The following is a 22,856-nucleotide window of genomic DNA, read 5'->3' on the forward strand; positions in this document are numbered from 1 at the left end:
CTCACTGTAGGAATGGCACACGGGCCAAAGTGAGCGTGCCGCAACGTTAAAGTCATCGGATAACGCCAGCTTCGTTCACCTGACACACTGTACATGGAGACTGTTCCTGTTTCAACTGGGGGGACAACAAGTGATTCTTGCCAGCACTATCTCTGCAGATCTCTGAAGCATCAGCACAGGAAATGTCAGTGCTGTAACAGCCTTTAAGGAAGGCTCCTCACAAGCCAAGCAATTTCCATCTCTATTTCCAGCTCTTGAGACCAGCAGCTTAACCTTACTTTCACCTCCCTTTTGTGAGCTCTACAGGCAAACCACAGGGGGAAGAGATGAGAGCTGGGGTAGTGGGGCAGCCACTTGAAAACCTGATGCTGGAGAAAAGGCTACTGCAATGTTAAGGAGACTTCCCGACAAACCAGCCCCCAGAGGAGTTAAATTCCACCACCATGAAACATTCTGCTGCTATTAAACAGCTTTTTTTGCTCATGTTTCAGGGCATCAGAAGAGGAAGTGAAACAGCATTAGCTGCTTCCTGACTTAATAGAAACCTTGGAACAACCATCAACACACACTTATACAGTCAAGACTATACACTGATGTGCATTTAATGATTTTATCTTTCCAAATAAGCAAAGGAGATAAAGTACTATCTTGCAATGTTTTAAGAATACTATTTCCTCCTCCCCAACAAAGAACTCATTACACAGAATGTTCCTTTCATGCATTGGTGTAATTGAAGGCTAACACCCATTAGCATATTTCTTGTTTTAAGTACAGCATCAGAGAAATGGAAGTGAAGGGGTGGGAGGTACATGCGATGGAACAGCATAGAAATATATGTTAAAGAGGTAAATGAGCTTTCAAAATATACCCAAGAGACTGTGAGTATGCTGAAGTTCGCCATTGTATCACTACAATCAAAAAAATTCCCTGATCTACGGCCAAAAGTACTTATTGATAGTCAAAACACTGCCTAACTCTATTTCAATATAATGTGACAATACTGGAGGAGGAAAAAAAAAAGACAAATGGAATCCCTCTGTACAGTCACTACCCTGTGAATAAAAAGATAGACATATTAAACTGAAACAGTTCAAAGTCTTCCTGAAGTTAGAATATTCCCACCCTACAATGTTTTTCAAGCTGCAAGGACTATTAAATAGTGTTAATGTTAAGCAAGCATTTAGAGTGTTCAGAGTGATAACAGGCACACACACACACACCAGCTCCCCAAAAACCCAAGAAAAACCACACTGAACAGAAGGCAGAAGAATTCTCCCTGTCCCCACATGGGGCAATGCTATAGCAACATTCATCCTGCAGTCAGAGAAGACAGGATATAACCCCGTGTGGTGCGATAAAGCAGACAGGATGGCATCGAGCACACCGTAAGTATTGGAAATATCTTTTGAACAGGGAAATATGGACCAGTCTAATGGGAAAGCTTTGCTCCTGTGCATGTTCAGGACACCCAGGTGAAAGCCTAACTCCCATATAAAACTGTTTATAGTAACACCAAACAGCAACACAGTAAGGGCAAGAACCAATGGGAACAAATCCAGTATTTTAAACATATCCCCTCCCATAAAACAAACAAACAAACAAACATAAAAACCACCCTGCTTAATCATAAAAAGAAAATGTACCACTAGATGTAAATGGACAGTAGGATGCAAGAAGGAATGAAAGGTCAATTTATTTTTCTACTGCCATGTATAATCAGGAAAGGCATTGGCAGAAGCAAGATTTACCTAAGTGGATCATAAAATAATAGGTTGGACTTTCTACATTTAATTGCTTTCTAAACTAAAATCTGCCTCAGAGATACTATAGAAAATACTTTCAAGCCTTAAGAAAAAAAAAGTCATCAGGGACATGAAGGCTTCATTGTTTTTCCCAAACTTTATATGTCAACACATACACTCGCATTAAAAAAAAACCTTACCTCCCTTCTGAGACATTAAATCCACACAATGTTTCTTGGAGAGGGTAAAAAGAAAATGTAGGTCAAGATGTTGAGATAGGGATTGCTTCTGAAAGATGAAAGCATAAGAGGACTAAGCTTTCATTCCTTATGTTTCTTTGAGATTTCAAACAGAGTGTTATTTGATAATGGTTCCTTTCACAAAATTGGAATTTAATATAGCTAATTATAAGTTAGAGAATTAATGTACAGGCAGTACTCCAACAGAGCTGGTATACCATGCTGATGCTTTTTACCAGCATGTCCCCAGTGCTTATTATAGATCTTTTCTCCAAATACTAAGGCCAATCTGTTCTCACATTAGGCTGGATGGCCCAGGAGCTGGGGTGGGGGAAAGGAAAAAAGAAATCTTCATGGCTGTAGCACTGAGCCTGCAGCAAGCAGCCTGGAGATGCCGGCACGGCATTGCATGGGAACAGACCCTCGCACTTCAAAGGGAGACCATAAAACAAGAGGACAAAGACAGAATAAAAAACACAAGTAGCTGTAGAGGAAACACACTGAGAAACAGCAAAACACCTTTTCCTCCTTCCAATTAAAAAGGAGGGAAAAGGTTGTCAACAAAAGATGAAGAGCTCAGATAAACAGAGAGGAAGTACTCCTAATTGTCTGGTATTAACATGGAAGTATCTGAAAATGATTTGTCCTATGGGCAATCATAAGCTAAAAATCCTGACCTACATTTCACAGAGAGCAAGGGGTATAAATAGGAATATCGCTCACGACAGGCAGCAGCAGCAGACGCTGCCAGATTTGGACCAGGAACCGTTTCTCCGTAATTCTGAAGGAAGCCATGCATCAGTGTTGCAGGGACCTATGCAGGTTTTGGATGCTCTGTTTTTAGAGATGGTACAGATGTGTCAAGGCACATGTGCTGCACATAGCTGGTTAGTAAGTACAGCAAAACTCCAACTTACACTTAAGTGCAGACTTAAACATCAATCGCACCTGGATGAATTTTGAGAGGCAAAATGTATACTGTGGGAAACTCTTGCAATCCATGAGGTTCCAGCAGCTTTCCCTTTGTTCTTCACTGTAGTTTCTGACTAAGAGAGCATATTTCTTTAAGTTCTCAGATGAGCTTTGTGTTGAGGGGTCAACCAGAAGGGCCATACCCCAGTTTTTCCTCAAAACAGCACCTACAGCTAGTTGAGCTCCAAGCTCTAGAGTAGGGATGGCAGGGGGCAGAGAGAAATGTGTGCACTTTTGAAACAGAAGTTTCTTACACCTTCGCAAATTAATTCTGCTGAAGTCCTATTTTCATTTGGCATGTCCCCACATGGTTTTAGAGCAGGACCTGTGTAAGTAGTGCTACCCTCCAGATAATATTCTGTGCTTCAAAGGCCATATCAGGACAAAATCTGCCACTTATAGAGGGTACCTTCCCCCTCCTCATACTGCAAGAATTTGCCAAATCCTGCTAAAATTGCCACTACTACCCACTCCCAAACCTTGGGCTGAGAACCTCCTCCTTTGAGCTGCAGAACAGAATTCAACTTTAGAGCAAACAGACACACCAACCAAAAGCTCAGTGAGATCCCTCCTATTGTCCTTAGTACTTTAGGGAACTGTGGACGTCTGGTGACAAGAGGACACCAAACCAGTACTTTTCCATTGCTTTCAACCTGAGTAAAGGGAAACAGACAGCATGGAAAACACCATCTCCTTCAGTCTAGTCTCATTCCTGCTGCCTGAAGAACTACCTAGTCAACCAAGACCCGGAGGGACATCAGCCATGAAAAAAAAACCTGAAAGTTTTTTTTCCTAAAAACCTGGTAAGATTTCTGAGCCCTTTATCTGTCCTGGCAGAATCTCTCCTGGAAGCAGGAAAGCACAGACTGAAGAGCAGACTCTTTCTCACAAGAGTCTGTCACTTTCTAAGTTTCCCTGCAAATCTAGTTGTCATGAGACTACCCCCAGTGAGTCCAAAATTATTTTAAATATAAAATAACTGAGCAGTTATAATTTCGATCCAACCAGATGGCAATCCAGCACCATCTCGATATCCAGTTATGCCAGAGAATCTGAAAGTCTGCAAAACTTTCCCCATAAACCCCAATATTCAAGTTTGCAGGAAGTTTTCAAACTCATTTTTCTAATCAGTCAACTATTTCTAAAAGGTCTGCTTTCCAGGCTATTAATGACAGAAGCCTAGATCCAAAACAGAAAGCAAGGTGGTTTTCTGTGCTAAGCAAAGCCTTAACCAACGGCCCATTTATTCTACTTTATGAGCAGAGTATTTGTATATACCCTGTGTAATGCTGCGGATGTTAATCAACCCTCATGACTTTGCATGCCAGTTTTATTGGAGCGCCTTCCATGCTGGCATAAAGGGGACTTTGTACCAAACAGTTTTCCTCTACCCTAGTGGAGATCAGCATCAGTTTGCAGCTCAAAAACCTCTTTTTCACAAAGAACATTTACTCTTCAATTCTGGTCTTTCTGGTCTCTTGTTAATGAGACTTTAAATATTCAAGGACAGCGCCATACTTTCCAAGGTAATCTATGAAAGAGTGCATTTAAATCTACAATTGCAAATGAGCTGTGTTTATCTACTTAGATAAGACAGCCTTGTTCATTTCAATTAGAGAAGGTCAGTTCCAGGCAAATGCAAACTGTCATTTGAACTTCATCCCTGCAGGACAATGAGATGAGGTAACGCTTCTGGGACAGGTTTCCATCTAAATAAAACTTGACAACTAGTCCCTAACCACAGACCTCATTGTTGCACAAAAGGCCATCTTCAATTGATTTTGGGGAGGGGGAGAAGAGCAGCAAAAACCCATGTTTCAAGAAGATTTGGAATTCAAGCCACATTCCTGTAACTTCTATCCCTTATTCATGACTTCCACCTGAAGGTAATTGCTGCTGACTTCCTGAGATGCAAAGAGGCAGAACAACTCCTCTAGAAAGCACCAGATTTTATTATCTTGGCAAAACAGACTTATTTGCTTACTGCCCCATCAAACAGATTGTCACATTAAAGAGAAAACTTAGGTGTCTTCTCCTTGGAAGAGAAGCAGCATGTTTGTAGACAGACAGACCACCAGAAGCAAGAGGAGGGAAGAGAAATTAAGTCCTGCATGCAGACTGTGTAATAGGAATATGCCCCTCCCCAGCCTCAGCCCACTGCTGTGCCAAGCCTCAGGTTTGTGGCTCCATGCAATCTTATAGTTCTGGCATATGGAGCCACAGACTGAGAGAGAGCCTGAGGCTCTGAAACAAGACCTCAACATCCCAGCAAGGGTGCAGGAGTCAGGAAAAAACAAAAGGGGATGAAATTCCTCTTCAGCCACGTCCATCCAATATACCTGTATGTGCATGTGGCAGTACAACTCAGATACCTTTTCTCAATGAGAAAATACATAGATATGAAAGGACACACTTCTATCATTGCATCCTCTTGCCAACACTGTGACAGCATTTCCACCCTGAACAGAAAGAAATTTCCCACAGTTTGAAGAAAGGAAAAAAACTGTACTCCTTCTGTGGCATTTTCATCACTGTTATGCTTCTTTCAATCCATCCACATACACAGGAAGCGTAACTTAAGAAAACTGGGGTGCCTGCCGGGCATCTTTAAAAACAGTTGGCCATGGAACACTCTCACTTTTCATAGCACTAGAGACAACAACCACTGTCTGAAGGAGGTATTTTAGGGAGAGCCTGCTTTTGAGACAATCTGACTGGAAGAGAGCATGTCAAGATACGATTTAGCTCTAACATGTCTGTTTACACACGTGCGCGCACACACAAAGACTAAGAAGAGGCTGAACTGAAATATTTTTGAGGTCAACCACTACTGAAGCTGAGTGAGGGATGAAAGAAGGAGGAGAAAATGCAATTAAATTCTGGTGTGGTCTTTAGGCATTACTCGGAATGGCTGGCTGAGGCTGCCAAACCCTTAGCAGGAAAAGTGGCTTATCTCCTGGCATCCCAAATTGTACCAGAGGTCAGCTGATGAGGTTTCAGGAGTTTGCCAGTTCCATCCCTCTGTGGGATCTTTGGCAGATTGCTCCAGCTGGGCTCCTTCCAGCTCTTTCCTTTTTTCCATTTTAGCATATAGCTTGAATAAAGAAAACAAGATGAAGGCTTTCAAAGATAACGCAGTCTTTCACAAACAGATGCAGAACAAAGCACAGGAAATTCTGAGCAAAGTAAAAAATGAATGTTGTCTGTTCAGGGCTTATCTGGAATGAGTTAGCCTCTTAGTGGACAGATCTGAAACATCAATTGCAATGCTCACTAACAGTCTCAAAAGGGGAGAAAACAAGATGCAGAGGGTGGGTAAGGGTGGAAATTCAGCTGTCTTTAGCACTCAAAGATGGAAATTCCTTCAGAGGTACCAGAAAAAACACTTATGAGTTATGCTTGTCACTGTTACCCCTCGTTGCCCTAAGCCCAAGGCTTCTGTATCTATACTTTTGACTTGACCAACAATGCCTCCAGTATTAAATTCATTTAAATTGGGAAACAAAGGGCATCAAAGGGATGTTATTGAAAACATGTATTCAACTAATTCTGAATACAACATCACCTTAACTGCTTGTAATAAATCTGTGCTAGTCAGACACACACATACACACAGAGATTTTAAAATGCAGGCACATATACTACTATGGAAAGCAATCTGCTATGACTTAACAGTATACGTACGAGGCTATATTTATTTTTTGGAAGACATTCACCCACAAGCTCTGGAACGGATCTGCTATGTGATGAACCTCTCATCATCATCAGTTACTTTAAGAGAGCAGTTATTTCAGAATGGTTTCTTGCAGATTTTAAACCAAATAGATTCAAATGAAACCAAACTGAAATGTGGAGGATGCACTCAGAGCACAGACCAATCTCCCAAGCTGTTATGAGTCGTGAAACAAATGTGACTAATTCCTGAAGAGTTTCATTGCTCTAAAAAAGGGACTGATTTTCTTGCTTTTCACATCAGAAATTCTACATTCAGATGTGGATCAATGACACTTAAAATAACGTGACACCACTCTACTGGTGCATTCAGTTTACTCCACATCACTACAAGGATCCCTAAACCTGTTTTGATTGGCATCCCATATTCTTAACAAGTCAATGCCTCTGAACACAGTAGGGCATGTGAGGTGAAGAGTATGGTACATTGGCAGCTGTGTCAGGCAACTTGCTGAATTGGCTACTGTGCCCATCAGCATTTACAGAATCTCTACTTTTTCTTCTAAAACCACTTTACTGCCAGGGTTGACACAATAGGGCTTACAGCACACATGACACCTGCTCCAATTAAACACAGCCTAATGGCCTTAGAAATGTCCTGCTGGAGCAAATGGTTCTCACACTATTTAAAACAGAAAGTCATTTCTAAAACGCCCCCACATCAAATACAAACTGCTGTGGAGGTTCTAGGACACAAGACAGTCTCTTGAAGGCTGAAAACATATTCTCTGAAAGCACTCCACAAATGTAGTCTTGCACTAAAAGCTCAAAGCTGCAGTGTAAAAATAATTAGCAACGACCTTCTTCAAAGCCAAGCAGAGACAGTTTCAGAAAATACAGTTCCCTAGGATTGACAACAGTAAACTGCATGACACAGCCTGTGTGTATGAGTGAAACTTCTCTCTGCACTTACTTGTAATGCTCATTTTATTTCCCATTACATTACTATTTTCTTAATAAAATGGAGTATGCGATTTTAATGACAGATGCAGGGGTATGTCTTATTCCCATTTCCAAAACAGGCAAACTAGACTTGACAAAAGGTACAATTTTGGACAGAGCTGGAAATCCTGTGATGTAAAACCGTCACCACTCTTTTGGTTGTAAATACCAGCCAAAAAGATGCCATGGTGCAAATTTAGGCTGGAGATTTTACAGTTGATAAAGAGAGAATGAAACAGTTTGTCTGTCCACACTCAAGAGTATCTCCAGACTGCTGATAACAGAAAACAAACACAAGGCAGCAGCTTTGCAAAATTACTCTGAGTCAAGGAAAACCAAATTATTTTCTCTGCTGATGTTCAGGCCAAGTTTTGTCTCATGGAGAGTCAACACAACAGATTTCACCACTATGTAAGTGGTGAATTTGGGGTTTTTTGTTTTGGGTGGGGCTTTCTTGGTGTGTTTATTTGTAGGGTTTGTGGGGGGTGCTGGAGATTGTTGATAGAATCATAGAATATCCTGAGTTTAAAGGGACCCACAAGGATCATCGAGTCCAACTCTCAGCCCTGCACAGCACCATCCCCAAAAGTCACACCATTCCCAGGAGCACTGTCCAAATGCTTCTCAAACTCTGTCAGGCTTGGTGCTATGATCACTTCCCTAGGAGCCCGTTCCAGTGCCTAACCACCCTCTGGGTCAAAAACCTTTTTTAAATATTCGGCCTAAACCTTCCCTGACACATCTTCAGGCCATTCCTCCCTTGAATCCTGTCACTGGACACCAGAGGGAAGAGATCAGTGTCTGCTCCTGCTCTGCCCCTCACGAGGCAGTCACAGATTGTGATGAGGTTTCCCCTCAGTCTCCTCTTTTCCAGGCTGAACAGACAAAGTGACCTCAGCTGCTCCTTGTATGGCTTCCCCTCAAGGCCCTTCACCATCTTCGTAGTCTTCCTTTGGACTCTCTAACAACTTTATACATTTCTTATATTGTGGTATCCAAAGCTGCACACAGGACTGGAGCTGAGGCTGCAGCAGTAGAGTGGGACAATCACTTCCCTAGGCCAGCCGGCAGTGGGTTGATTTTTGTTTAAGAGAAACATAAACCTAACACCTACACTTGTGAAGCACTTTTCAATGAATCTTTTAAGCTGAATCTTTTTTTGCTCATATTCCTGGCAACTGTTGTCCCTTCTAGCATCTGAGGTTGTGGTTAGACGAGATGACTGCGGCAATCCTAAGGCTGTGGTTAGACAAGATGAATGTGCCAGCTCAAGCAGCTTGCTACTATCAAAAGGGATGAGGAGTCTGACATCCTCTTCCTACAACTTTCAGTCAAGGTACTCTGCTCCCCCATTTCCACCAAATGAGTACATGGTGCTCACCTAACCTCTTAATGAGCATGTGTAGTTCATTAAACTAGAAGAAAATTACTTCTTGTTTTAAATATTTTCTTCTGGGCTAGTTTTCTGCCACATTAGTGCTCTGGACTGGCTGAACTGCATGGGCAGAAAAATGGCAGAGCCAGCAAAAGGCACAAGGTGAAAGGAGCGGGGGCAGACTCATCAGCTACTGCTGAACTCTTTCTCACCTTTCCTCAACTTATTTATTTTAGACCTACAATAACTCAGTCTGCTACAGATAATGCACACGCTTCTGCAGATTCTTCATTGCCATTTTCTTTTTCTATAATCTATTATTAGCAATATGCAAGGAGGCAAGACTGTTTTTAGAATTTGTTTGCCTAGAAATGCACTCAGGAGCAACAGAAACTCTTTTTAGATGGTCATGAAATAAATTTTAAGAAAATTAATTATATCATTTCTCTGTTTCACAGGATAAAGAAATATCCATCTCTTTTACATTTGAGAGGAAAAGGAATATGGATGTTCTGTGAAAGAAAATTTTCTATCAGTCTGGCTAAACACTGAAATTTTATTAAGACAGGAGCACAATTTGGATGGACATAATCAAATTTAGTTGACATTACTGAGGGCATAATTTGGCCTGCAAAATTTTTTATAAATAGTGATGATGGAAAAGGCAAAGAAGAACCTATCTCAGCCAATGAACAAGCAAGTCCCTGGCAGGCTCAAAATTAATTCCATTCTAGAAAATAAAGAAAGGAAAAGAGATTTAGAAAATTTCAATGAAGCCAAACTCAAACATCCTGTTATTTATTTGTTAATCTTGAAATTCACTTGACAGAAAGCACCAAAGTGAAAGTGATGTTGAGTGCCATGACAAATTTGCTCAAATGCTTATTTTCTGAACCTTTTAGCTGAAAACATCTATATTTAATCACAGTTTAAAACTAGCCAAAAAGGCTGTTTACACTGAATGTAAAGGGAAAATACTGCAAAGTTGAAAGAGGTATTTCTGTTTCTGTAAATGCATTTTTTAAATCCACTTACAGACAAGGGTCCTTGGCACAGTTACAATCTTCTATTAAGCTTAGGAGACAGACAGACATTACCCACTGTCAACAAATGCAATCTCACATCACTGATGGAGTGAAAAGCTCCCTAGACAAACGTTAGCATAAAACCTTCTTGCAGTACTTAATTGCAGCCTTCAGAAATAAGAGAGATGAAGTTATCAGTACATCTGAACCATCACAGTGAATGAAGAGGGCTGTTTTCTTGTTCAAAATTGAAGGCTGAGCAGCGACCCAGCCAGGGAAGGAGACCCCCACTGCTCTGGGCACACAGAGGCGCAGCTGAAACAACAGCATTTCCCCCTAAGGGCTGCCGTGTTATCATCTGCAGGAGTCAGAAGAGAAGAGATGTGGTCTAAGGGAAGACATGGCTGCCCAGCTGGCAGCTGCTGCCATCCTCTCTTAGTTAGCTTTTGGCAGATAATACATGGCACCCGGCTTAGCAGTGTTTAGGCATTTCTACCACATCTGTTGTGATTTTCATGCCATGCCTGGAGTACCATGCACACAGCCAGGGAAAAGAGGTTTCACTGACAAGCTGAAGTCAGGTGAAGACAGTCCCATGCCATCCTATCGCTGGGCACCCTCCTTTCAACATGGCTCACTGGGGAGCATGGACAGAAACCCCCACGCAGTGAGCAGGAAACATTTGAAAACACATGCATCAATGACAAGAAGAACTATTTTCAGACTGCACTGCTGGCTTGAACAGACAATGTGGAAGCCAAGGTATGGGCGGAACTCAGGAATCAGAGTTTGGTGCTGCCACTGGGTCTGGCACCACAGTCCCACCAAGAACTGTCTCAGAGACTCTTGCCTCTCAGTGTGGAGATGTATCATTTGTGGAAAAAACCAGCAAAAGTCACGTGAACTTTCATGTGGGAATGGCCCAGGGCAGAAGCAGATCAGTACAGAGTGGTATGGTCGCCATCCCTGGAGATGTTCAAGAAACAACTGGATGTAGTACTTACTTACTTACTTACAACCAAAATGATCCTGTGATGGGAGAAAGGGGCACCAGGAAAGGACTAACCACCATGTCCGTCCACATGCTGACATGGTTCCTGCTCCATTTAAAGAACTTATGTAAAATAAGTAAGTTCCTTTGATAACCTTAAATGCCAGGTGAAATCTCTCAGAATAGAAAAATTACATTTTTTCACTCATCCCTTTATTTACTTAATGAAGAAAACTTCAACTTCTGCCTTGAACCAAAGCATTCCCTCACATACATTTGATTTCCCAGATAGACCTACTGTGAGCTTAAACTAGATGACATGTTTGGAAACTGCCATGACACCTTTCTAGGACAAAGTAGAGCTGGTGAAAACAAACTATCTGCTTGAATAATTCTAACGTCTGGTTTGTCATCTCTGTAGATTAACTAACCATCTTAAACAAATAAGGAAACTTCATCACTTTTTCCATTCAAGAAGCACACTTCTGCATCACAGATTTCTTCATTGCGAGTCTTGAAAAGCAGAACTTAAAAGTCTTAGGTCATAAAAGTTTGTTTTATGATACAGTCTTTTGAGGGTACTGGATTTACTCTCATCAACAGAATGCAAGCCATTATTACATCTTTCATTGCCTTTTTTATAGCCCTATCTCACATTTTAAGCTGCACATGAAGAAAACAATTTCCCAAAGGATTTAGTTCTCCTTTTAGATGAGGATCTCTGAAAATTGGTATCACTATTCTGAAAAACCAATCCCTATTCTTAAAATCCTAACACAAATGACAAGCAGCAGTAATCAAAATCACTAAAGAAATCCCACTGGGTTTTTCCAGCGCATGACCTTGTTTCCATAATCACAGTTCCAGTATCCCTTTTAGGGCTGCAGAGAGTTTCTTGACAACCAGCACAAGCACCTCCTTCAAATTTTACATTCCCAAGGGCTGAAGAGTAACATGTAGGAAACAAAGGCATACTGCATGGTGTCGATCTATACTCTGCAAATATCCAGAGTCAACAAAAACGCACATGCAATATAACCACTGAAACGACAACCAAAATATCACCCACTCGCCACTCTTTAATCAGAACCACTTCAGAAACAGGGTTTCAGACGCAAACTGAAAATGGTAGGGTTATTTTCAGGATAACAAGTAGATTTACTAGTAAGACAGAGACAGCTGAGGTATCATCATACATAGAATTGCCAGAAGTAATTTCAATTTTTATTTATTTTAAATTTAATTTTTATTATTCAGAAGCACAGAAGTTAATTGTCTCTGTGCCACCACCAGCACATCAGAGTGTCATGGTTTGACCCGGAACTAAGGTTTTGGGAAGTTATGGTCAAACCAATCAGTGGCCAAATTTCAGATTGGCATTGCAGAAACTTTAATACAGAAAATACTTCTGTTAATAGGTTCATCTTCCACATTTAAAATTAATTTGCTTTTCACACTATCAATCAAAGAGGCACCATTATTCCAGCTACCAAATCATTAATGATACTACTGAACTTACCAGATGAAATACAATTGACAATCATTTGCATACAAGTTCAGCTGCAGCTTAACAAACACTGGCAAAGGAACTTTTGTTACATGTTGATCAAACTTCAGCTGCTCCAAATGCATAAAAACTGCTTAAAGACACAAGTTGCAAGGAGCTGGAGTACCATTTACCTTCCTCTATTGCTACATATAAATACTTTCCACTAAAATGAAGTACGGGTTGCAAGTCTATGAATAAGTAAATGTAAGGAATGGCAGTTCTAAAACTAGACCAGAGAAACTCTCTCTGCATTACAGATGGTGGCACAAAGATGAAATCCTGCTACCTAGCTGTTTGCAGTTCCCTCAGCTACTTGAAGCACACAAGACCAATCCATATTCCTGCACAGAGCAGGGAGTTCAGACAGCCTGAATCCCACTCACACCTTTCCTTTCCACTTTTGAGAAAGGTTACATTTGCCAGGTACTGAAAGGTGACCTATTCAATTTTCAACAGCCACATAAATAAATGAATAAAAAAATGGGTCACACACATAAAACTGTATTTAAACACACGCTACCCTTTGGAGCAACATGCAAAAAACAATGGATGTGGCCTGAAATTTGAACGAAGAACACATACAAGGAAGCATTTTTTCTTCCCAACAGTATGAAATCTCAGATCTAGGACTCATTTTTAAAAGACTACACATTTCCCTGAATTCAAAACAGCTCAGTAATTTCTCAGCATTACCCGCTTTTTTTCCCAGTCCATAGAGACCCACAGATTTGAAAATATATGGCTACTTTTTTTTTTAATGTAATAAACAAATTGCATTTTTAAATTTATTTTCTTGATGTCGCTGCACAATATCAATCCTCCTCCGTTTTGCTCATTTTTCTCTGCATAATGAAACATTCTTCTAAATATCAAAGGCTAAAAAAAATGCTTTTGGACAGAGATGTTGAAACAGAGCAATGGCAAGACAGGACTTTTAAAAAAAATCATTCAGCAAACAGAAAGCAACATGGAATTTCATTCTGGCTCAAATAAAAAAAACCCAACCCTCAAATAACTGGTCATCTATTTCTGTGAAGGAGAAAAGCTCTGAAGATGTGAGCTCTGCTGGTGCCAGGGGAAGCCAGTGGCATACTCCATGTCTGGTACCTGCATTGACACAGCATTCCCAGCCAACTCACTTTTTATCTAAGCTGCCTTTGGAGAAACTAGACACCATGAAAACCTCAGTCATCCCATAACCTGGCACATCATCAAAGCCTCCTAACACACAATTACTGTGCTTCATGCCTTTGGACTTTTTTCCTTTGACTAAACAAAACCCCCACAATGGAATAAGAAACTTTCCAAGAGAAATTGTGTTTGACAGAAGATCAATGATGCAGAGGTGTTGGAAGGAAAAAAGCCAATGCTGTTTTGTGTACACCTCCAAGCTTATAAATGGCTTGCTCTTAAACCTAGACGCCCTTTCCATCAGATCAGCATTTGATATTATTACTGAACTGGGAAGTCTGAGGTCTTTAATCACACTAAGAAGTTTGCAATTTCTTATGCAATACAGTGACTTTATCATGCTGCCTGTAGTTATCCAGCCATTCCATTCGTTTTTTGCCTTGTCGGCAGTAACACCCAGTGGAATCTGACTCACCATGTCAATAACACAAGCTACATATAAATATGAATAACCTAGCAAGCAAGCACCCAGCTGCTGCTTTAATGCATTAGCACATGTATAGCTATGCACATGCCTAAAAGGAACTGCCATAAACCTCCATAAAGAAACAAATAAGCTCTTGTGAGTGAAAACTGTAAGCCTGCCCAGAAATCTGAATCCTGCTAGTCATCACTTTCAAGGCTCAAGCTAGCATGACAAAGCCTTTTCAAGTAAGGGTCTAAGTGAATCTGAAAGAGACACACTTTATATTCACCTCTCAGGATACCACAGATTTTTAAAGCAAGCTTTAAGGGAAGGGGAAGCAACAGATAATAACTGACTAGAGCATTAAAGAAATAAAATTCAATTCCTTTCAAGCTCCTGTCATCTAAGCTTGTCTGCATCTCCTTTTAATACCTTTAAACAACTGCTCTGTGAGCTACTAAACTAGGGGAGTCCAATGTCACACCACTTGTGTCCTCTCAGCCCTTTAACTCTGTATGTAGATCCTGTGCTACTTCACCTGTGGACTTGGATCACTCCAGAGATAGATGCTAGCAAGCCAGTTTCTTGCATCTAAGTGCCAGTATGTAAATTCTGTCCAATTGTACTTCCTCAAGGCAACTGAAGCCAATCACCTCTAAATGGTTACCTTCTGAGCTGACATACTCAGCATATCAGGAAGCAGACTGACTAGAAGGGCTCCTTTTCTCTGACTGGCAGCCTGTCCCTCTCCTCCCACCTGCCCTCCACCCCTTGTCCCCATCTAAATCAGTTAGCCAGAAACCAAAACATACAGATTCTTCAACCCAGGCATTTCAAGCATTCCAGAAACAAGTTCCTCTGTGCAGATCCAAAGGGCACAGTGTATATGCCAGATGGTACACTGGTCTCCCTCCCTGCTACAGCATGGAAGAAGGACTGAGTCCTTCCAGCAGTACCACAGAGGTGTCTCACCATTCACTGCCTTGAGGCTCCCGCTAATGCCATCGCTGTGCTGCCGCTTCTGTGCATTCTTGAACTCCTTCAGTGATAAATAAAGGACCTTCCGCACCACCCTCTCCTCTGACCAGGGAATCCCATCACTGTCATCCTAAAGGAGATGGAAACAGAAAGGAGACATTAGTTGTGTGCATCTGAAACAAAACAAAAATCCAAACAAAACCAAATAAACCCCCAAAGCCTGAGGCTACACAGATTGTTTTTAAATCAGTGAAAGAGGAAAAAAAAAAAAGAAAGAACGAAAAACTGAAGAAGAATACTATGTAAGATAATGCAACCTGATCAGCTCTAACAGAGAACAGAAACATAAATATTATCAAGTCAGAGCATTAGTCCCACTAATCCTTTATTCTGCAAACAGCAGTAGGCATGTACCAGGTGTTAGGCAGGAGGTAAAACTTAATTGTTAAAATCCTTGTAATGAATCCCTCACGGATAAATTTGTCACACTCAGGAAGTGTTCTCCCAGGTAATTAAGAGGAGGGGGAAAAACCCCAACAAAACACTAAAATGAATGTTGCAGAAATTGAAGAGTCAAGTTTGGTGAACCAACTTCTCTTGTTGCCATTTTGGCCTTCATTTATGTCTCTTGACTCAGGTTATTCTTCTTTCTGGTTTAGTGTCTTGCATTAATTGCAGTGTTATAATGAAGTTGTAGATTGATAACAATGAAGTTATTCTGAATTTATCTCAGCATAAAGCCAAACAGAATTTGGCTCATGGGGCATGTGTTTTCTACTTTACTTTTAGGAGACAAATGCTAATTTATCAAAAGGAATAGTAGTCTACGTCAAATTTAGTACTGACTTTTGTTAAAATATTAACTCCCTGGAAAAGTATTTCCCTAAAGCCTTTAGCATTCAAATCAATTAAGTGAGAAAATTGATATAAAGATATAAGTGACATAGGTAAGTCATCTTATTTTCATGAGCCCCGTAATTGTCTTGGGGGTCTTTGGAAATCCCTATTTGAGCATTCTCACCCTTCAATTCCTCAGGGGCTACATCACTGCCAAAGCAAAAGATTAACATTTCCAGGCAGACCTTAAGTGGTAAGTGTACCACAGTGTACTGCCACTGTCACTTCACACTGAAAACTCCACAAGCCCCATCAGCAATCCCCACCAGGAGGCAGGAGAGCTTAAGACCATCCATGTGCCAAAGAAAAGACAGACACCGCCAACTTCCAAAAAAAACAGCATAGTTTAGGGTGACCATCGATATCTTTTTCTTTGCTCCTCTACTGACATATTGGAATTCAGCTGCTGAATTGTGATAAAAAACATTTCCACCCCTCACCCTCCCCCCCAAAAAAATTCTAGGACAAATTACTTGGCAGGGGTTAAAAAACAAAAAAAAACAAAAAAACAAAAAAAAAAAAACCCAACAACAAAACAAGGAACACAATGAGTGCAGTGAAAGCAGCCAGCATTTTGGCAGCAGGATGTGCATTTCGCACAAGGGACAAGCTACTACACTTTGAAGAAGGCTGAGCTATGCCCAGAGAGTTTTACAGTACAGGCAGCTCTGGGCCAAGAAATCAAACTCTGTAACCCAACACCCACAGCAACCAAAAAAAAAGACAAAAAAAATCTCTCGGCAAGCATTTTAAAAGGAGTAGTACATCCAGTTATTTTGTCAACAAAGGTTTACACAAACAAGTCTGGCTTACCATTTTGCTGCCAAGGCAGCTTCAGCCCTAACCAGAAGCAACACTAAACAGAGAGGGATGCAGCCCAATTTTAACAAAGCTTGCCCAAGGACGCCCTCATTTACATTCCCTCCACCAAAGGCCCAATGGGACATCATGCATTTCTGTTTTCACAGGAACTACTTAAGTCCTTAAGGGAGTCAGGCTCAGTTAGGAAATAGCCATAAGCACCTCCAGCCCCTGCCCATGTTATGGACACAGGCCTGTGGACACCACTCACTCCCTTCACTGGCATTCGTTCTGGAAACTGCACAAAAACACCCATCGGTTCCTTATCTCACTGGCCCTTTTACCCTGGTAAAAATCCAGAAAAATTTAAAAGAAAAAGAAACTCAAAAGAAATTAAATCCACTCTGTAACGTCTCACTGCATGGAGCACTTGCCAGTGTTCGCTGCTCAACAGTGACAGGGTGAAACCTGCCTATAGGACTGGTCTTTAAATCATTATCTGCTGAGCACAGGACCTGTGCCCTGGCACCAGCTGGCGGCAGTCCCTCCTGTGGAAGGGAAGGAGGCCACCACAGTCCCTCCTGCGGAAGGGAAGGGACTCACCACTGCACACCAGCAGCCTCTGGTCTAGGCCACCATCATTTCCCTCTCCCCAGGCAACGTGTTGAGTCTCCCCAGGCAATACGTTGGATGCAAAAGGATACCAAATTTTCTGGCAGCCAAGGTACCTCCCTGGTGCCAGCAACATGCAGGACATGGTCCCACCAGCCTGGGGGCCGCCTGGGCATTAGTGCCACCAGCCAAGAGATGGAGCCCAGAATGTGGGAACTAAGACCTCAGCATCCACTGAAGCAACTTCACACCACACTCAATTCCTGGAGCTGTTAAACTCCAGATGAACCATACTGGTTTCATCTGCCCCATGAGGCAGGAGTGCTGCCGCTAGAAATGCACATGGAGAGTCTCTCCCCACCAGCCCAGTTGTGTCCAGGCTGCAGCCCCTGACCTGCGTGCACCGTTCTGCTGTGGGCTTCCCCTGCACACACCACCCAGCTTGAAAAAAAGTCCTCAAGTTCTCCAGCACCGTGTGGTATCCAAGGTCAGCAAAATAAGGGGCTAAGCTGCTGCCAACACCTGTATTCACATGGCTCCATATTGCAGAAGCAATAAAAAGGTTTCACAATCGCCAAGTGCATCTTCCCTGGAGCCTGTGGCACAAAAGCAGCCGAATGCTGGAGAGCAGCTGACTCAGAGCCCAGCTGAGCCACAGCTCCAGCTCCTGACACATTTAACCATAATTACATGGGTCAGATCGCCTCTCCCTTGTCACCCCAGTGGAGGGAAAGCTGTTGTGTGCATGTGCGCCCACTCTGCACTCACACCACCATCAACTGCAAGAGTTATCTCACTTTAACAAAACATACACACACCCAAAACTGTTTAGAAATATGGTCAAGTGAAAGCCTTGAGGAATTTAATCTATGTAACTTCTCAACACCAGCCCGCTGCCTCCACCCCCAATCCAAGCTCAAAGGGACTGACTCAGTTGCTGCCTTTAAATATTTCCACAGGGAGTAGAGATTTGTTAATAGACGGCTCTCAAGGCTGGCAGAGAGGGGTATAACATCGTCCAACAGCTGGAACTCGATTCAGAAAAATGCAAGACAGAATTAAAGAACAATTTCTGCAACTGTGCAAGTAATTAGCCATTGAAACGACTTATGGGGAACTAATGGATTGTCCATTATTGACTCAGACCCAAAAAAGGACTGAATAACATCTTAAACTGTAGGTTCATCACCACAAGCCCACAACCTTCACTGCAGGTTAGCTGAGATGATTTCTGCCTCCCAATATGACAATAAGATTATCTTATAAACTCAGAATAAAACTAATAGACGTACACAGCCAGGGAAACTCTGGGGCAGAATTAAGAAACAACGCTGCATAATTTCCTTTAAATTAAAATTAAAAAAAAAAAATATCATGCCACCTTCTTGGTTATGCCATTCCAAGGAACCACACACTGTACATTTATGTCTGAACTTCAACGACCATAATACATGTTTAATCAATACATAACAATAATTTTAGATATATATATATCAAAATGTGCACCACCTATACCTTTCACCATTCACCTACACCTTAGGTGCTTGTTCCCTGCAGCCCAGCTACCTGGTGTGCGCATGTCACCTGCACACAGCCTTCCTAAATTCCTGTAATTCCAAAATTATACTCAAATATTAATTTTTAAAAAGCAGAAGCAAGAGGCAAGCTTAACACCACCTCCTGGACAGGTGAAATGTCATCCTGAAATCATGAGAGCTGCTGAGCTCCTTGAGCAGCAGCAGCAGCATGACTCAAGCTTCTCCCTTCATTCACTGCAGATACAGCATTCTTCAGCCTGGCCCAGCCTTGCCTTAAGCAAACAGGAGTCACAGTTCACAGGGTGAAACAAAGCTGGAACAAGGGAGAATGCATGCAGCACTCCATGTTATTTGCTTTAATTTTTATGTAAATACTTTTACAGCAGTGATCATTTTATTTGAAAAGTCAGGACTTTGTAAGGTAGGAAGATACTTAGAAGCATGTGTGTTATGACTCAGTGAGGCTGGCATGCTTCCAGCTCTCTCTTTGGGTCTTTCCCAAGCACGCATCTCCTGACCTCATTCTTCATGCCAGGTTGCAAAAAGCAAAACAACAAAAAACACAAGCTCCCTCTTTTTTCTTTTTCCAGCATTGCATCCAACACTTGGTTAAAATCACTGTGGCACCCAATGCCCTAAATGAATATGCTTTCATGGTTCAACAGCCCCAGAGAGTCTTTCCTGCAGATGTAAGAAGGTCATTTTGAAGCAACGGGAAAAATAAACCACAAGTTTCTACCCTTTCCTCAAGGATATTTTTGAAGGAGAACTATTTCAAAGGGTGGTTTTTACTGCATTTATAGCAACATAAAAAAAATATATGTCTTTTGCATGAAAAACAGACACCACATTTTCATAGATCATACAAATTACTTTTCAGCTAAAGGCCCGAGATGGAAATGTTTGTTTACTAGATGAAGACTTGCGACAGATTTTTGCCTTTTGGCTGTATATTATCAATGGAAAACAGTTATACCTGTTTTTCTCTAAAAGTCAGACCAAAGAGGAATTGGTCTGAAAACCCAGATTCACCTTCAGAGGCTGAAAGAGATCGTTCTGTGCAGTCTTGGGCGAGGAGTTACTGCTGCTAAGCGTGATTAGCACTTATTAGCAATTACCTTACTCATTTACAAAGCCTCATTTCTCGGTATGTGTATGGCACAGAGCGAACCTCCTGAGGAAGTGCCGAGTCTTACTGCTGTGTGAGCACACGTACTTCCCCCGCCACTGCGTTAGCACAGGAATCCATGGCACCACAAAGTTCCATCAGCCTCCTCAGCAGCCGAAGTGCACACTGCAGAGGGAAACCCACTGTGGGCAGGCGGCGTGACCTCCCTCTCCGGCAACCTGCAGGAGCCGGGGGCTGCTCCAGCACCAGACAGCGGAAGCTCTTCTCGGCACAACTCCTAGCAATAGTTTGAACTTCCAGGGTAACAATTTGAAACCAGGCTGTAATATATTCAAGTGAAGCTCTATAAATAAAGATTTTTTGCTCCTTCTGGCAGTTATCATGCTGCTTGGACTTCTTACAGCCAAGAAGAGCATGGTGCAAACTAGTTATACTCATATATATCCACAGTAATATCCTTCTAGTATTTCGCTTGCTATCAAGGTCCCTCCAACTTCTTTCTCTCAGACTAAAGTTCACACTTATTTAATATTTAACCTTTTAATCAAGTTCAACTATCCAGAGAGGATGTAGCAGTTTCTCATTTAAAACAAACTGCTTATATTCAGTGAGAAAAAATAAAACCTCATGAATGGCTTAAGTTGATGAAGATTGATACAGCTTGGAGACTTTATAGTGGAGTGACTCATGCCTTCTGGAAAATGTAATCTGTTCTGTCTAGTTTAGGAAAATAGGTCATGTTTTAAAAATGTGCTAACTAACATGAAGAAAGGGGAAATTTCCTTTATTAATGGCTCTATTTTAGCATTTAAGTTTATCTGATAATTATAGCTACTTTTTCCCCTCTTACTTCCAGAAAACTTCCCCAAAGAACTCACATTACATTACAGCTCCCGACTTGAAAAACCAATGTTATCATGATGAAGAAGGAGTGGAAGAAAACAAAAATCTCTCTCCTTCCTGCCTTAGCACTTCTACAGCTTTCATCCCCTGCAATCTCCTGTTGGTCTACACTCTTTCACTGCCTTCTGCTGCACCAGGGACTGCATTTCCTTCTTTCAGATGAATTCTGAAGAGCAGCATGGGAGAGAAATGCTCTGTTTTTTGGGTCACTAAAGGCCTTGGGCACTTTTAAGCCCAGTGAGCTTCAACCTGCTCTTGCAAAAATACATTATGGTAGAAGAGTTACAGTCAAAATCTCCAAATAGAAGTCATTCCCAGAACTGAGGCATAAAAATAGTTCCTATATTTATCTTAGGCCTAATAATGAAATAATTAAGAACAGTTGGTTTGTGTGTTAATTGTTTCTTTTACATAAATTCAAGAGGCCTTGATGATGTTTGTGCACCTCTAGAAAACTATTACTCAATACGAAACTAGTGAAAGCTTACAAGCTGTCAACTGTTTCCCATATTGGATTGCCAAGATAAACACCAAAACAAAAAAACAAAAAAAAACCAAAAAAAAAAAAAAAGAAAAAAAAAAAGGTGAAGCCCAAACAAATCCAGAGTAAAGAGAAGTTTAAAGTTTTTTAATTGATCACCTTGCAGTACAGCTTCAACTCGAACCATCTCACTGACAGCACTGACTCCACACTATGACTTTCTTAGGCCAGATTAGGAATCTAAACAATCACTTTGCACCCAAAACATCTGAGCTTTGGGACCTGACACGAACCGAGGGTGGTAGTGTGCTGGTAGAAAGTGGTATGGAGGTGTAAGGTAATTATTTAAACTGAGGGAGTGGTTTTTATAGCCAGCTTAATTCACCTGGCACCACACTGGATGCACCTGCTCCAAACCCAATGTCAGCATTAGCCCTTACGTGCCTATTTGACCAGTTTGATCTGAAGAGTGAAAATCTTATCCCGAGACAAGAAAAATTGTCTTCATCCAGAACAGCTTTCTTATTCCCAACCACATGACCAAATGGTGATTGCTGCTGGGGCAGAAAAAGAAGTGTAATTGTCCCTTTGCACAGCAACTCACTTGGAGGGATGCAAGCCCATCACAGCAGCGAAACATGACAACCATGATAAGGGAGGGAATCACAGATGGTATTCAGGAGATGAAAGCAACCTTGCTGCAATGCAACTACTGAGAGCCCAAAATATTTCACAGCGTTCTAATGAACCCTACCCACTTTTTAAAATGGATTATGTACTTTAGAGAAGTGAAAGGGAAATAAAAAGGGGTGGCAGGGCATCTGTTATAGGGGCAGGGCCTGCAATGACTCAGGTAGGTCACAGCCTGACAAGGTACAATTTTCTGTCTAACCATCATTTGTAGACAATTTATGCCTGAGCAAAAGCTCTGACTTGATAAATAGGTTCTTACCTGGTGCTCTCTTCAAATGAGGGGAACACCTCCTAAAACATACACTGAATGATCTTTGAAAAGGTATGCTGTATACAAATACATCACTCCCATGCAGAAACCAAAATAATTTAAGCATAATTTCCTGTGTTGGAGAACTGGTCTAAATCTTTCTTTACAGAAAACCGAACAAACCAACCTGATGGGCGATGTTTACACTACACATCTTCACTTCTCTGAAACACCATGAAATAATGTATATTTATCTTTGATTACATAGTACAAAAAAAAAATGCAGCTGAAATTGGATTAGAAACTTCTGCTGAAAAACAATTTATTGCATAACACAACTCTGACAGCCTGGGTTTCTGGCCACCAACTGAGCCTTTATAAAAATCTGCTGGGCAGCTGCCAAATCAGCT

The 22,856-nt window shown here is 41.5% G+C and overlaps 1 protein-coding gene across 3 annotated transcripts in view; it reads right to left on the reverse strand.

Annotated features, from left to right (window-relative positions):
- Window positions 1-22,856, reverse strand: part of JARID2 (jumonji and AT-rich interaction domain containing 2) — a 213,842-nt gene that overhangs the window by 105,558 nt on the left and 85,428 nt on the right. For all 3 annotated transcript variants that reach the window (XM_041475330.1, XM_041475331.1, XM_041475332.1), the window contains exon 2: window positions 15,137-15,272. In XM_041475330.1, the coding sequence (XP_041331264.1) occupies window positions 15,137-15,272 (136 nt within the window). The remainder of the gene's footprint in view (window positions 1-15,136; window positions 15,273-22,856) is intronic.

Source organism: Pyrgilauda ruficollis, unplaced genomic scaffold (genome assembly GCF_017590135.1).
Source record: "Pyrgilauda ruficollis isolate IOZ18807 unplaced genomic scaffold, ASM1759013v1 scaffold35, whole genome shotgun sequence".
Lineage (NCBI taxonomy): Eukaryota > Metazoa > Chordata > Aves > Passeriformes > Passeridae > Pyrgilauda > Pyrgilauda ruficollis.